A 17,654-nucleotide genomic window follows, 5' to 3' on the forward strand; every position below is an offset into this window, starting at 1 on the left:
TTTATGATTATGCACAATTATGAAAAATTATTAAATACAATCTAAATTTAGAAAATAGATTCTTGTAGTTCTCAGTCATCATGACTGGTCTTACAAAGGTCAGTATATCCTTCTTAGTTTCAATGGCACTACTATAGCGCTTTATACAAATGTAACAACATTTAATGGCTGTTTGTGGGACATTGTTTTACAATAAATCATTTAAGCACTTCAAGATGTACTCTTGACATGAAAGGTGCTATATCAAACGTAAGGATTATTACTATTTTTAGCTTTTATTTACCTCTATTTCAAGAACTCTCATTTTAATCCAGACTGTTCTAATACAACTAAAATAATAACACTTGTTTGTGATAGAGCCTTTTCATATCAAACCATCCCAAAGTACTTTGCATAATTAGTTACAATACTTGGAAATAAAACAACATAACAGCTAATCTGCACCAGCCATGCCTTACCGAAAACGATGCGATGATTGTGCATTGACTTGTATTGTGAATAAAGTGGAATATTGGCTACTAGCAAAATTCACTGTCCTTCAAAATAAGTAAGCAAGAGGTACCACATCCTGCATGTACCCGGATGTATCTCCTGCTGAACCACTGGACATTGACTCAATTTCATTTCAGACTCCTATGAAATTGGATTCTGGCCAAAGGAAGCTGTTGGCATGCAACAGATAATCAGTGAAAATCAATATTTTTTAATCCTTTTAAGTATTCTGCAAATTAGATCACATCATCAAACTTTGAAATTGTTCCCCCATGAGTATTTTTGAATCATTAATATAAATGGAAAACAATGAAGGTACCAGAATACATCTCTGAAGCATGCAACAAATTATATTTAGCTGACTAAAAGCACAACAATTACAAGCATGAATGTGCAGCCTCAGGGAGAAGTGTGGATTCAGGCTTGCAATCCCAGTGGGGAGAGCTCCTGATCTCAGCCACATTATTCTGGGGAAGGTAATGAGAAGTCTGCCATTTCCCTTCAAGAAGTGAAGAAACAAATGGGAGTGAGTGCCATCACATGTATCTTACCCAATTGGCTTCAGAGTTATACTGGCACAACAATTGGGTCAAAAAGGGAAAGAAAAGCCCATATATTAATAAAGAAAAAGATAGGGCTCTGACACACAACATAATTCAGGAATTAGAGGAGGACATTGAAGTGTATAAAATACATAATAATCTGAAAGGTGCAATACTTTGAATCACAGTTACTGTTTATTATAAATACTATCTTTAGAAAGAAGAAATGTATAGAACAAATAATACTGTGGATAGCAATCACAATCCCTAGTATTTTTTTAAAAAAGTGCCGTGATAATTTTATGTACAGTAATTATGATTTTTTAAATCAAGGCTAAATCAAATTCCATATCAGGACTTAAATAATACTGAATTCCTCTCTTCATAGACTGCAGATCATCCAAAACTCTGCAGTCCATAACCTCTCCTGTACTAGGCTTCATGACCCTATCACCCCCATCCTCGCCCGACTCCACTGGCTTTCCATCACAGAGGATACAGTTCAAGATCCTGCTCCTCATCTTCAAAGCCCTCTACGTACGGCCTTGCTCCCCCTACCTCTGCGATCTCCTAACGCCCTACCAACCTTACTCCGCGCAGTGGGCTCCGGCCTGCTTCATGTCCCCCGTCTCGCCCGCCCCACCATTGGCTGGCGGGCTTTCAGCCACTCTGCCCCCACCCTCTGGAACTCCATCCCGCAGTCCCTCCACCCTTGCCCCGTCCCTTGCCTCCTTCAAGAACCATCTCAAGACCCTCCTCTTTGATCGTACTTTCGATCTCCCTGCTCCCCCCCCCCCGGACCTCCACCCTCCCTGACCTCCAGCTCGGGTCTGAAACTCTGTCTGCCCAGCGCCTTGAGACGTCCTTCCGACGTGAAAGGGCCTATACAAATGTAATTTTGTTGTTGTTGTAGTACTGTGTAAATTATCAATTATAGAATAACTTGTGTTAACTGAAATTATATAAATCATAATAGGAAAGTAATATAAAACATGTATCAAGGAGTTCAGATGATGGTTATAGACCACCTCATTGTTTCTCCCATGGTCTGTGATGGGAAGAGTGGAATTCTCAAAGGGTTGAGCATTGCCTTCCTGTGAGAGAATGCCAGCAGCTATCAAATAATAATAATAATAATCCTTGCATTTGATATAGCGCTTTTCACGTCGGGAGGACGTCCCAAAGCGCTTCACAGAATAGACTGTAAAGTGAATTGACTGTATATTTGTGGGCGAACGCGGCAGCCAATTGCGCACAGCAATGTCCCACAAACAGTTAGAGCACAAGCAACCCAGATCTCAAACCAACCTTGTTCCCTTTCTGCCTTAAGCGGAGTCCGGTAGCGCAGTGGTTAAGGTGCTCGCCTCACAAATGAGAGGACCCAGGTTTGATTCCCGGGCAGGGCAAAACCTTAGGCAAGTCTCCTTACTCTACACGCCTCTGTTTACCTAGCAGTTTACTTACTTCAAAAAGTCACTCAATCCGCGACTGTTTGTGGGACACTGCTGTGAGCAATTGTCTGCTGCGTTTCGGCCACCAAATACATTGTCAATTCACTTTACAATACCGTATCTCCTGTGAATTGCTTTGAGATGTCTCAACGATGTAAAAAGGCACTGAGGATTATTATTATGAAATGCCATATGATCCGTTTGATGAGAACAATCGCTCCCACTATTCGTTTACTGCAAATAACAAATACCGACTGTAGGATTTCCCAGTATTCCAGTGCAAGTTATCTCTCCATAAACTTGCTGTAAAATCAGTCATCCTTCAGTCTGATCATTATCATGCATCAGAATAGTACTTACTCACATTTAACAATCACTTGCGGAGCCCAAATTAAATTAATAGTACACATTGTTAAGAATAGCAGATTTCCTGCGGCGGTTTCAAATGAACATTTTAATAGGTCACAAGTTTTACTTTTGCTGCTTCTTGTGTCATTCAAACGCACCCTTTCTTAGTCCTTGACAGGTATCCTACAAGTTTCTGTTCGTGCACACGTTTTTATTGGCCTCATTAGCAGCGATAGTAGTAGAATGCAAAGGGAGGGTCGAAGAAAACCAGGAATGCACTGTCAGACCCAATCGCTTTTGCTGTCAGCGATTACAGTAAGAAATTTATTCAGCAGGAATATCGCTCGTGTGAGTGAGTGCCTGTGTGTGTGTGGGGGGTGTGTGTGTGTGTGGGTGTGTGTGTGTGGGGGGGGGGGGTGTGTGTGTGTGGGGTGGGTGTGTGTGTGGGGGGTGGATGTGTGTGTGGGGGGGGGGTGTGTGTGTGGGTGTGTGTGTGTGGGGGGGTGAGTGTGTGTGTGTGGGGGTGTGTGTGGGGGTGTGGGGGGGTGTGTGTGTGTGTGGGGTGTGTGTGTGTGTGTGGGGGTGTGTGTGGGGGGGGGTGAGTGTGTGTGTGGGGTGGGTGTGTGTGGGGGGGGTGGGTGTGTGTGTGGGGGTGTGTGTGTGGGGGGGGTGAGTGTGTGTGTGTGGGTGTGTGTGGGGGTGGGGGTGTGTGGGGGGTGAGTGTGTGTGTGGGGTGAGTGTGTGTGTGTGGGGGTGTGTGTGGGGGTGGGGGTGTGGGGGGGGTGAGTGTGTGTGTGGGGTGTGTGTGTGTGTGGGGGGGGTGAGTGTGTGTGGGGTGGGTGTGTGTGTGGGGGGTGTGTGGGGGGGGTGTGTGTGTGGGTGTGTGTGTGTGGGGGGGGTGAGTGTGTGTGTTGGGGGTGTGTGGGTGGGGTGTGGGGGGTGTGAGTGTGTGTGTGGGGTGTGTGTGTGTGTGGGGGGTGGGTGTGTGTGGGGGGGGTGGGTGTGTGTGTGTGGGGGGTGTGTGTGGGGTGGGGGTGTGGGGGGGGTGAGTGTGTGTGTGGGGTGAGTGTGTGTGTGGGGTGGGTGTGTGTGGGGGGGGTGGGTGTGTGTGTGGGGGGGGTGGGTGTGTGGGGTGAGTGTGTGTGTGTGTGAGTGCCTGTGTGTGTGTGGGGGGGGGATTGAAGGGGAGGAAAAAGGGATGGGAGGAGGAGGAGGAAGGGATGGGAGAGGAGAGGAGAGAGAAGAGGAGAGCACCAAACAGTGTCAGGGGAAGGGGAGGGATCTGCTTTTATGCCCGAGACGGTTGACTCGTTGCAGTTTTTGTGCCGTTTTGCAATCCGCGCGTAATCGGCTCTCCTCTGGTGCCCCTCAGGGCCGCATCTCACATTCCAACGTACTGAGGTATCAGCAGCGCCTCTCACACACACACAAACACACACAGACAGACACCACAGACACACACACACACAGACACAGACAGACACCACAGACACACACACACACACACAGACAGACAGACACCACAGACACACACACACAGACAGACAGACACCACAGACACACACACACACAGACAGACAGACACCACAGACACACACACACACAGACACAGACACCACAGACACACACACACACAGACAGACAGACACCACAGACACACACACACACAGACAGACAGACACCACACACACACACACAGACAGACCGACAGACTGTAAACAAGGTCAAGGTATCCAAAAAGGGACAGACAAGAGCGGCGAAAAAAGCCCCACACCCCCCCCCTCCCCCTTCACCCCCCACACCCCCCCCCACCCACACCCCCGGACGATGATGCATCCAAACGCTTCGCGTGGCTTTGCGGGAGTCGGCGGCGGGAGGCTCCCGGCGGGAGGCATCTCCATTTAGAGGGCTCGGCCCCTGACGCACGGACGGCTGAGTTGGGCCCTTATTGTGTCGTCCTCCTGACCTGACGCCTGTCCCAAATGTAATTTGTTGTTGTTGTTGCTGCTGCTGCTGCTTGGATTGATCGCGGGGCGGGAGGGAGGGAAGGAAGGAGGGAGGGAGGGAGGGAGGGAAGGAGGAGGAGGAGGGGGAGGGACAGAGCTATTTTTAAATGGCCGGTGATGACAGTGGGTATTTTTGACAGCGATTACCGCCGCCGCCGCTCATAAAAGAGGCCGATCCGCCGCTCGCCCGACCATGCACCTGTACAACAGCGTGTTGACACACTACCCGGGGGCAGCCTACAAAGTGGCCGTCCCGCCGCCTCCTCCACCGCCTCCTCCTCCACCTCCTCCTCCGCCGCCGCCGCCTCAGGCAGAGAAAGCTCCGGCCGTCGACAGCCAGAGCGCCGTCCACAAGAGCGAGTGTCAGTGTCAGCCTCAACCGCCGTCGCCCGCCGCCGCCGCCGCCGCCGCCGGCAACAAGATGCCCGCCTTCTCGCCCTGCGACCTGCTCGCCTCGCAGCCGCCCGCCGCGCACCTCTACACGTCCACCGCCAAGATCCCGCTCAGGCCGCTGGAGCGGATGCTGCCCGCCCTGCAGCTGGTGGCCGAGGCCGAGGCCGACCGCGCGAGGCCTCACTCGGCGGCCAGAGCTCACCACGGCCCGCAGGGCGGCAGCTACCCGGCCGCCCAGGGCCCCCCCGGCGACAAGTTCACCCTCGGCCCCGGCTTCGGGCCCGGCGTCTGGTTCGAGGACATTTTCAAAAGCACCAAATCTCCGGCCGTCATGATGATGATGATGGAGCAGCAGCAGCAGCAGCAGCAGGAGGAGGAGGAGGAGGAGGAGGAAGAGTACCAGAAAGTTCTGGAAAACAACGCCATCAACGAAGGGAGGAGCCGAGAGGGCAGATGCGGCGGCGGCGGCGGCGGCGATGGGCAGCCGTTGATGGGGAGCGACCCGAGACTGACCGGCGGCTGCAGGGACGTGGCGGTGGCGGTGCTGGGCGGCCGGGGGTCGGAGCAGGAGCAGGAGCCGCGCTTCGGCCTCTCGTACGGCGATGGCGGCCGAGCTGAGCGTTACCCCGGCGAACAGCAGCAGCAACAACAGGCGGCGGCGGCGCGGAGCGGCCAAGCTCCCCTCGGCTCGGTGTCCGAGGAGTGGCAGCCCGAGGGCGGCTACCGGAGCGTGGAGCTGGTGGTGGAGAACAAGCCGGACAAGACCAGGATCGCCCGCTACCTGGCCGAGGTGGAGAAGCAGAACAGTTACCTGCGGGAGCGGGAGCGCTACCGCTTCCACATCATCCCGGACGGCAACTGCCTGTACCGGGCCGTGTGCAAGGCCGTGTACGGGGAGCAGGCGGTGCACCGGGAGCTGCGGGAGCAGACGGTGCACCACATCGCCGACCACCTGGACGAGTTCAACCCCATCATCGAGGGCGACGTGGGCGAGTTCCTGATCGCCGCCGCCCAGGACGGGGCCTGGGCCGGCTACCCGGAGCTGCTGGCCATGAGCCAGATGCTGAACGTGAACGTGTACTTGACCACGGGGGGTAGCATGGAGAGCCCCACCGTGTCCACCATGGTGCATTACCTGGGGCCCGAGGATCCGTCCAAACGCAGCGTCTGGCTGAGCTGGCTGAGCAACGGACACTACGACGCCGTGTTTGAGCATCCGCTGCCCAACCCCGAGTACGAGACCTGGTGCACACAGACGCACGTCCAGAGGAAGCGAGACGAGGAGTTGGCCAAATCCATGGCCGCCTCCCTCTCCAAAATGTACATTGAGCAAAACGGCTGCTTTTGAGGCCTTGGGGTGGGGTGGGGTGGGGTGGCGGGGGGTGCGGGGCGGGGGTGGGTGGGGGTGGGGAGTCCCCTCGACCCAGCGGGCGTTTGGAATGGAAGCTTTTGGCTGCCTGTCTGTCAAATCTGTGTCTGTGTGTGTGTGTCTGTCAGTGTGTGTGTCTGTCAGTGTGTGTGTCTGTCTGTGTGTGTGTGTGTCTGTTTGTGTCTGTCAGTGTGTGTGTGTGTGTGTCTGTTTGTGTCTGTCAGTGTGTGTGTGTGTGTGTCTATCAGTGTGTGTGTGTCTATCAGTATGTGAGTGTGTGTGTGTCTATCAGTGTGTGTCTGTGTGTGTCAGTGTGTTTGTGTTTATCAGTGTGTGTCAGTGTGTTTGTGTCTATCAGTGTGTGTCTGTGTGTGTCTGTCAGTGTGTCTGTCTGTGTGTGTCTGTCAGTGTGTCTGTCTGTGTGTGTGTGTCAGTGTATGTGTGTGTGTGTGTGAGGGTCGGCACTCGAGACACTCACACACAAACAGGAGTGTGCAGAACTGGACTCTTTTAGCTGCACGTTTCAGGACAGACAGACACAGCGGGAACCTGAAAGTGTAAAGATTGTCGATACCGTTTTTGATAGTTTTATTTATATTTATCAATTATTATGCTTACACATTCTGATCGGGCTAATGGCACTTTATAATGGATAGCTAAATCATCTGTATAAGTAACGCCTTAATTCAATTGTGTGAATTCCTGAATGTTTTACCAAATGCTTTGGGCTCAAAAGATAAACGAAGCTCGCGCCACCTTGCATTTTAGTCAGGGTTTCTTGGAGGCAAGAGACCAGGGAACTGACTGGGAGAGTACTGTTGTCAGTAGTCCTACATGTTTTTGTACCTTAAATTTCTAATGTTTGGAAAACAACTGTTGGTTATTTTAGTCTCTGCTTTGGAGAGATGGATTTTTTTTTTTGAAGAACATGTATTTAGGGAAACAGTTTTTATTGCATTTTTGTGCAATGGAAGGCTTGTTACTTGTTACTCCTTCATTACGTTTTCATATCCGGTATTCTAGCACATGGCTGGTCGCCATTGAGATACCGTGTTAATTTTATAATGAACTAATGTTGAAGGTTTCAGGTCTTAAAACTTAAGAGGTTGCAGTTACTAATTTTATTACTGTAAGTTACTTGCCATCTCAATGGCTGTTGCTGACTTTTATACGCTGTATAAGCTGTATTGAAGTTTTTTTCTTCCTAAAGTGGTTTGCAGGGTCGAACTTATAATCAGTTTGCGATTACTGTATTTGTACTGATTGTAAAATTCTTAATCAATATGGAATGAATAAAAGTTCTGTAACATTTAATTTAACCAGTTTGTGTTTTGGATTCTGTAGTTTTACCAGATGAGCATGAACAAAACTCCGCTGGAGTCAAGGAATGGAAGGCCATAACCTGCAGATCAATTGTTAATCAAGCCATACAATTGATTGCAAAATATACATTTAATATTAGAATGTTTACACAACAGAAGGAAGCCATTTTGGCGTATTGTGTCTGTCTTCATAAGCTATCTATGCTAAATCTCATTGGCGTCCAGTCCGCCAGTTTAGGTGGATGTTAAAGATCCCATGGCACTATTTGAAAAGACAAGCGAGTTTCTCCCAATTAAACTGCAAATTAGCTGTTGCATTTGCTAAAAAAAAATAGTCAACTCACTACAATAAATCCTGTGAAGAGCTCTGAGACGTCCTCCCATTGTGAAAAGTGTTATATCGAATGCTAGGATTATTACTCATTCTATCCTACTGTATATTTTTTCAAGCATTTATCCAATTACGATTACTATAAATGCTATTATAGGCTCAGCATCACCAGCCATATGTGGGAATACATTCCACACATTCTAACTGAAAAAAATCTTTGACATTCCTGTTTTTCCTTCAAGTGCTAATTCTCAATTTATACATTGTTGCTGATTCCACTGATTAGTAAAATACTGTGCTCTCTAATTTATGTATATCCATAAATTACTAGAATTATGTACATGCAACGTACAATGCACTTAGCTTCAATCCCCAAATTGCGCACCGTGAAAATATATAATTCAATATTTCTTAAATAATTTGCCCACTTGTTATTTTTCAATAGGATTTTCCTTTATTTTTGAATTTTTTTTAACGTGAGTTGCTAATATATTATTGGAGGCGGTGCCATTCGGATTAAACATTAAATTGCACTTGATACTCCAAATATGGCATCATCAATCATCTATGGAGGGTTATAGAGGACCCGAGCTGTACTTCCCCAAAAATGCCCCCATCCATGCAACACGCCTGCTCTGTCCTCTCTCTCCGTCCTCCTCGCTTCCTATCCCCACTTGACCATCCCACAGCCTCCCTGGGCTCCAGCCTGAGATTCCTTCGCCGGGCTCACCGTGGCACTCGGCAGTAGCTGTCCAGCAGCAGCCACACTTACTGCCCCATTCCCCACTATCAACGCAAGCTCCGCCGGACCCAGACCCCAGAGGCCAAACCCTCCTCCCTCATCCTCATACCCATCCTCCCTGCCAATACCGACATGACCCCCTCCTGTCTCACATATTCCCTTGGCAACTGTCCCCTCCCCACCAGCCTACAAAATGTCCACTCCCTGTGCAACAAGGCTCTGACCATCAAAGAAATCATCGTTGATGAAAATATTGACATCATGGCCCTCACTGAAACCTGGTGACACCTTCCCCCTCATTGAGGCGACACTACCCACTATACCCCACATCTCAACCACCTTGGCAGTGATGTGGCCCTCATCTCCAGGACCTCCACTTGCTCTATCGCCTTACTCCGCTTGTTCATTCCCCTCATTCGAGCACCTTACACTCTACCATCGCTCCAATCTTTCCCTCAAGATTCTCCTCATTTATCGCTCCTCACCCCCAAAACCTCCCCCACTTTCATCTCTGATGTCCCTACCCTCCTAGATTCCCTCTGCCTCTGTTCTGAACGCCTCCTCATCCTCAACGACTTCAACCTTCACTTCACCCCCTCCTACTCTATCTCATTGGACTTTTCCTCTATCCCCTTTCATAACCTCTCCCTCCACATCCACTCTGCCAACCACTTTCATGGGCAGCTACTCGACCTGGTGATTACCCGGGGCGTCAGTGTCTTGGTCTCACAATCACAGTCAAAGCCATCTCCGATCACCATTTCATCAACTTTAACTCCTCGATCCCTCTTCCCCACTGCCACCCAATCCACCGCCATCTCCTTTCGCCCTTGGAAAAAAGTCTCCCCGCAATCCCTCTCTGCTGCCCTAGAGTTATCTGAACTCCTCCCCCTTTGGCCTACCACCCGCACTAATTTATCCTCCTCACTCACTACTCCAAAAATTCCTCTCCACCACTCTTCATGCCCTTTCCCCCCTCACCGCCAGAACCATCTCCTACTCACAAACTTCACCCTGGTATACCGGCAAGGGGCAAGGCCATGAAGGACCTTGAAGGTGAGGACGAGAATTTTGAACTCGATCCTCTGAGGGATGGGGAGCCAGTAGAGTTGGAGCAAGGCTGGGTGTGATGGGGTTATGGAGCCTGCTGCAGAAGAGGACACGAGCTACAGAGTTCTGGATGATCTGCAGCTTGTGGAGGGAAGAGTTTGGAAGGTCGACAAGCAGGGCATTGGCATAGTCGAGCCTGGTTGTAATGAAGGAATGTATGAGGGTTTCAGGGGTCTGAGAGGTGAGGAAGTGGCAGAGTCCAGCAATGTTGCAGATGGGAAGGCAGTGTTCGGTGTCATCAGGTACATTTGGAAGTTGACCCCATGTCTGCGGATGATGTTACCAAGAGGGAGCATGTACAGGTTGAAGAGGAGAATACCGAGGACAGAGCCCAGAGGAACACCACATGAGATGGTGCGGGGCTGGAGTAGAAACCATTTGTGGAGACAAAGGAACCGGTGTGAGAGATAGGATCTGAATCATTCAAGGACAGAATCGTGAAGGTTAAGGTGAGAGGAGAGGCGTTGGAGGCGGATAGATCATATAAGAACATAAGTACATAAGAAATGGTAGATGAAAAATGACCAAGGTTCGCCTTCCACTTTCCTGGTGGTCACGTGCACATATGTCCCAAACTACCTATGTACTATATCCCATAATTTTATTTTCTAAAAGAAAACTATCTAATCTGGGTTTGAAACACTTCCAGCTTCAACTGTGTCCCTAGAGATAGAGTGGTCTACAGTGTCAAAGGCAGCAGAGAGGTCAAGGAGGACGAGGAGACAGAGGGAGCCCTGGTCACAGATGGACAGAATGAAACACACTACCTGCTACCTTGACCACATCCCCACCCCTCTCCTTACCTCCCAGCTCCACCTCCTCACCCCTCTACTCTCTGACACCATTAATCTCTCCCTATCATCTGGCACCATTCCTATCCCCCTAAAAACAGTTATGATCACTCACATCCTGAAAAAACTTTCCCTGGACCTATCCTTGCTTTCTAACTACCGGTCCATCTCCAACCTCCCTTTTCTTTCCTAGGTCCTTGAAAGAGCCGTTCCTTCCCAGCTTTGCTCCTCCTCCTCTTACTACTGCCTTCACGAGCCCCTCCAATCAGGTTTCCGTGTGCTCACGGCACAGAAACTGCTGTGGTCAATGTGATAAACAACATCCTGTCCATCTGTGACCAGGGCTCCCTCTGCCCCCTCTCCCTCCTCGACCTCTCTGCTACCTTTGATACCGTGGACCACTCCAACCTCCTCAACCACGTCTCACCTCAACCTTCAAGGTTCTGTTCTTGAATGGTTCAGGTCTTATATCTCACACCGCCTCCAATTTGTCTCCGCCAATGGTTTCTCTTCCAACCCCCGCACAGTCTCGTGCAGGGTTCCTCAGTGCTGTGTCCTCGGTGCCCTCCTCTTTAATCTCTATATTGTCCTCCTAAGTGACATCATCCGCAGACATGGGGTCAACTTCCACGAGGATGACACACAAATCTATCTCTCTGCCTCCATCCTCGACTCCAGGACAATTGACATCCTGACAGACTGTCTGTCAGACATCAAATCAAGTGGTTGGACACTGGACTCATTTTCAAAAATGTCATGCTGTGATGACTGGATGGTAGGGTACGTGTTCTGGAAGGATGAGATCAGTGGTATCACTATCGCCTCTTCAGTCAAAACATTGTGGGTTCAAGCCCAACGTCAGAACTTGGAATCACACCATCTAAGCTGGCACTTCAATGCGGTGCTGAGGGTGTGCTTCATTGTTAGAGATGCCGTCCTTTGGATGAGATGTTAAACCAAGGTTCTGTCAACCTGTTCAGGTAAACATTAAAGAGCCCATAGCACCATTCGAAAAGAGAAGGGAATTCCACCCTTAATTAATTCAGGTAATTAAGGAAATGATAACTTAGAGTAAGTGATAAATTAATATTGAACATCAGTTACAGTCCTGTGAGCATGCAGAATTTTCTCTGTTGGACTTAAAAAAGAGCAGTATGATATTGAGTTTGGAACTGTCATTAAGAAACAGCTTAATTGATTCATAATAAAATGTTTCCACATGAATGCTTTGAAGAGGAAGAAAATTTATATTCATGAGGTTAATTATAATTTTATGGATCTATTATCCATTCATAATTAATTTCAGATATAACAGTGATGAACATCATTCTTATTTGGTCTTTGTTTGTGAAATAAAGCAAACAGAAAATCTTTTCACTTGATACTAAGCTTTGACAAATACAGCAATAACAATTTGCACTTATATAGTATAGTGTCTTTCATGTAGGGAGAATGCTTGTGTCTGATGTGAAAGGCGCTAAATAAATGCAATTTGTTGGTTTTGTTGTTGTTCAAAATCCTTTAGAAAAAAGGAGTAGATACTTGAGCTGAGAAGAAGATCAGAGATGGTGGAGTAGTGGTTGAAACTGCTATCAAAGAGACAAATTTTTAGATGGGATTTGGAAACAGAAGGAGGAGACAAGGTAGAAGTGTTTTGGAAGAGAGTTTGAGCAGGCTCCAAGCAGTATAACATACATTTGGCCAACACTGAGTTAAAGAAAATTAAAGCTTATTCAGAAATTGATGTCTGACAGGCAGTCTATCAGAATAGCAACAGTCCTGTCACCGAGAATGGAGAATGAAAGATAGTTTGGTGTCATCCATGTATATATGGAAGTGGATACCTGCGGATTATGTCACCAAGGGGAAGCATGCAGATGAGGAAAAGAAGACGACTGATGACAGGGCCCTGAAGAATACAGCATGTAACCATGTAGGGCCAGGAGAAGAAGCCATTATATGAGACAAATAATTAATTGGGACAGGTAACAATGAAACCAGAAAAGAAAAATGCAGAGGCATGATGTTTATTAGGGAAGAGAGACAGAGGAGAAGGATGGAATGGCCAACAGTGTCAAAGATGTCAGAGAGATCAAGGAGGCATAGGGAGCCCTGGATTGCAGATGGAGGGGATGTAGTTTGTGACTTTGATCAGGGCTGTCTTATTGCTGTGGATTGGGTGGAAGCCAGATTGAAAGGACTCATGAAGGAAGTGATGGGGGAGCAAAGAGCAAATCTGGGGGGCAAAACACGTTCCAACACTTTGTAGATGAAGAACAAGTTGGAAATAGGGCAATAACTGGAGAGTTTGGAGGAGTTCATTGTAATTTTTTGAGAAGAGGAGTAATGATGGTTGCTTTGAAAGGAAGGGGTACTGTGCCAGAGGAGAAGAGGCTGATGATTCTGGCTAGCAGGGGGGTGAGAAGCGACAGCTGGGTAGACAGGAGTGGGATTGTGTGGGAATGGGGTCAAGGGAGCAGGTGGTGGGTTTTATACGGGAGATGAGAAAAGAGAGGGAAGAATGGGAGACGGAGTCAATGGTGTGAAGTATAGTAATAATTTAGAATAAACACCTAAAAAATGTAGATTTAAGTATAAGATTAAGGAAATAATGAATTGAAGTAATTAAATGTGGTCTATAAGGAATATCAATCCAAATTTAGTTTAGGGATTGTGACAAATCAAATTTCTTCATTATGAATAATAAAGAACTGTTGATGTCCCTTAGTCGCTAAATTCACTGATGAGATCTCTGCTTTGCAATTGTTATTGGTCATCGGTGAAGCATACAACAGCTGTTAAGAATTAGTGCAAATCTATGCCAGTCTTGTGAATCTGCCAACATTGATAGACGAAAACCAATATCCAAGCTGTGCTTAATTCACTTTCAAATGGTTTAACATTTGATTTAAGGTCAGCAATGTGTGTCCAAATTATCAAGTGACTTGCTTTTGGTTCATTTGGAGTCAGGGTGACTTGTAAAATTTGATTTGATCAAAATATGTTATAATTTGGATCCTACATTTGATGGAGGGAGAATTATGTTATGGTAATGAAATTCATGCCCGAAGAAGCATTAAATATTACAATATAATTTGAAATGTTTACATTTTATTGATGTCTCTGTCCATCTGTGAATGAGGAAAAAGAGAATTAGATAGATTTTTGAACTAAAAAGGAAAATAGTTGTGCACTCTAAAGCTGTTAAAAAAAACATTCTCCATTTGGGAAGGAACACAAGAAGACTCGTAAGGGTCAGCTGAGAACAACAACAACAAATTACATTTGTTTAGCGACTTTCACATCGGGAGGACGTCCCAAGGCGCTGGACAGTCAGGGGTTTGCACGTGAGCTGCAGGTTGGGATCAGAAAGATGGCTGAAGACGCAGTCGATGAGGAGGGTCTTGAGACAAGACTTGAAGAAGGCAAGGGAGGGAGCAAGGCGAATGGACTGTGGGGTGGAATTCCAAATGGTGGGGGCAGAAAGGCTGAAGGTCCGACTATCGAAAATAATATTGTAATAATAATCCTTGCGTTTGATATATGCTTTATCACATCTTCAAGATGTCTCAAAGTGCTTCACAGAATATACTGTAAAGTGAATTGACTATACTTTGTGGGCGAAATACGGCTGCCAATCGTGCACAGCTGTGTCCCACAAACAGTTGTGGATTGAGTGACCCAATTATTATTATTTTAAAAAAATGGAGGGATTATTACCCCTGGACAACCGATCCGCCGATCGACTATCAAGGGTTCCTACTTACTACTAGGTGAACAGAGCAGGTGGATTAGGGAAACTTGGCCAAAGTTTCGTCATGCTGATGGTGGGGTGGGTGGGCCGGGCGAGGAAGATGGAGCAGGCCAGAGCATGCTGAACGGAGGGAGTGGACAGGTCAATATGGAGTTAGCAAATCATAGAGATAGGGAGGAGCAAGGTGGTGGTGGTCTTTGAAGGTGAGGATGAGGATTTTGAACTCTATCCTCTGGGGGATGGGGAGCCAATGGAATGGGTGAGGGTGGGGGAGAGACTGCCTGAGGGGAGAGAGAGTGGTGGAACTGGGCAATGTTGTGGAGGTGGGGGAAGGCAGAACAGGTCATGGCATGGATGTGGGGAAGAAAAAGGAAATGCGAACAGAGATTACTGTGAAGAAGTTTAGAAAGCTAGGCAAAGGGCCTAGGAAAGTTCAGTCCCAATCGATGTTGTTCTATATTCATTGTGACTGAACATTCCTGGGGTGGAGTACCTCTAGATAGTCCCTCAGGTACCCATAATGCTACCCAATTGCTGTTTCAACCCCTTCCAGTAACATACATGTTTGGAGCAGCTTAGTAGAGGAGTAGGCGGATCCCAGGGAATGTCTTCAAGTGAGAATTTACAGCTTTGTTAAGAATGTTATAGGATATTATTTCCTTCAATTTCCACTGGGTGTACTGTGGACAAATTGATGTTATTTCTCTGTTATCACAGAATTATACATCGTGTCTGCCAGCTCTTTGAAAAGAGCTATCCAAATCAATTACACTCCCCCGTTGATAACTCTTTTTAGTGACTGCAAATGGACTTCGCTTACACATCTTATATATATATTGATTTCAAATTCCATTATAAACACATTACAAAAACAATCACCATTTGGAGCAATCAGCCTAAGTTAGACTCTTCACCCCTTGTCTTGTATGTAAAGAATTCACCACTTGGGTGAGGTATCCATACAAATGTACCTCAGTACCTTTGACGGTAGAAGGGAGAGAGTTTGAGGGGAACAAAAGCATCAAACAACAACAACAAAATTACATTTGTAAAGCGCCTTTCACGCCAGGAGGACATCAAGTTGTACTAGGAAGAATTACAGAGCTCTATCCAATATTTTTTTTGAAATTAGCAATGTCACAAACTTGTGACCATCATCATGTGACTTCCCCTACCGTGTTATATGAAATGAATGAAGGGAGTGTTTATTTTGTCCCTCGGGAGAAGGAACCACAGGTATCCAAGCAACACATGAACAAGAACAACAATGACTGCTCCAATCTAGCGGTAAGTGTATATCAAAATGAATGCTCACAAAATAGACAGAATAATCTAGATGAACATAGAGCATGGGATATGTAGGATGCTTTCAAATCGAAGAATGGCAGAGAGGCTATTATCTGGATGATTCAATGCCTTCATCAGAAATCTCCACACACCACTAGAGTTGGAAGAGATCCAGTTTCCAGGTGAGTAATCTCAGGCCACAAGAATGATGTGTTAAAGCAATTTTAAGACATTAGGGAGAAGGGAATAGAAGGGTATGGGAGATTGTAAGGAGTGAGTGACGACATGTGGATTCATGTAGACTACTCATGTGGTCGTGCTCATCTCTCTTCAAGGACAACAAGGTCTCAATGCAGTTCAAGCTTGTGGAATATAAGTCACATGTGCAAACTGTTTTCCTTTATGGTTCTGAGCTCCTAGGGATGCAGCAGCGAGGCTTCAGCTGGGCCATCGGTCAGGTTCAGTACTAACCCTTCACATGTGGGACGTGGATTAAGCAGCTGGTGCTGAGTAAGACTGGTTAGCGGCATTGGTCTGGAGAATATCAAGGTGGCTGGCACATCACGAGCTGTCCTGTAAAGATCCACCCACCACGCTGAAGGCAGATGCCCACCGGATAGCTGATGAGGAAACTCTGAGGCTTGAGGCAACAGCTGCTGGAAAGTATTATCTGGAATCTGAGTTTGAGAACATGCATCCAGGGCTTAGAATCTATCTTGACTGGTTTGCATAGAGGCAAGCAGCTGTTGTTCAAGCTATGAACCTCCAACTCGTGGAACTGTTGCTCAATGAGAAGGTACGTTTGTCTGAGCTGTGGGCAGGAAGCTTGCAGGGAGTTTTTGGTAACTACCATTCACCTAGTGAGGGCTCAAACCCACGCTTGTCAGATGTAAAATGACCAACTAGTGGTGGAGGGGGGGGGGCAATTTCCTTAGAGTTGAAGTGGCTCCAAGGTGACAAAGGAATAACAGAACTCAGCCAACCCACTGTGGCTGTCTGTATAGTCCCGTTCCTGAGCCAGGTGGCTCCACAGTACTCCAAGTCACTGCTGATGACAGCACAGCCATTGGCAGGACTTGGAACAGCAGATCAGTCACTGGATGCATGGATTTTTCCTACTCAGCTCCTGTTAACCATGCAAGCCAGACCCCTAACAAGTAGCGTGGTCCTAGATGGGCAAGCAATGGGAAAGTTTGCCAGACAGTGCTCTGAATGTCAAGCTATGAAGTTTTAACAGGTTAGACTTAGCAATACCCCAACGCACACTCTGGGTTCCCCAAGCCTTGGCTCTTCCCAACCTGCACCTAATACTCTCCGGAATTAGGTAAGCAGGATGTGTTCCTCCAGAAAGAGGGAGTGCACATTCCTTTCCAATCAATATCTCAGGAATTTCCATCTACACGTGGGATGCATGGAACTCTCAGTTCGGTTTGAATACTCTTAAGCATGTGTCAGACACCCAGCTGACCATAAAAAAGGGTGTATAAACAGCAGCATGGACTGGTTGGGTTGAATGTCTTATTTCCATGCTGTGCAGTCTGTGCAAATCTATATGTGGGAGTAACAAAAGTGACTTGTCAACACAAACTGAAACAAAAATTTTCGAAGGGGAAGATCTCAAAGTATTTTATAGACAGTAGCCCATTACAATAAACTGTTTATTTTGACTTGTGTTAAGCAATGAACAGGGATAATATCCTCTTGTTTGAATATTCT

General features: G+C 47.2%; 1 protein-coding gene across 1 annotated transcript; it reads left to right on the forward strand.

The window, feature by feature from the left end:
• Positions 1-4,908: 4,908 nt before the first annotated feature.
• LOC103176336 (OTU domain-containing protein 1) lies at positions 4,909-6,581 on the forward strand. Its single transcript, XM_007889792.2, has one exon. It carries the CDS (start codon positions 5,033-5,035, stop codon positions 6,578-6,580), a length of 1,548 nt encoding a protein of 515 aa, XP_007887983.2. The 5' UTR covers positions 4,909-5,032; the 3' UTR covers position 6,581.
• Positions 6,582-17,654: the final 11,073 nt, after the last annotated feature.

Source organism: Callorhinchus milii, unplaced genomic scaffold, assembly GCF_018977255.1.
Source record: "Callorhinchus milii isolate IMCB2004 unplaced genomic scaffold, IMCB_Cmil_1.0 Scaffold2, whole genome shotgun sequence".
Taxonomy (NCBI): Eukaryota; Metazoa; Chordata; class Chondrichthyes; order Chimaeriformes; family Callorhinchidae; genus Callorhinchus; species Callorhinchus milii.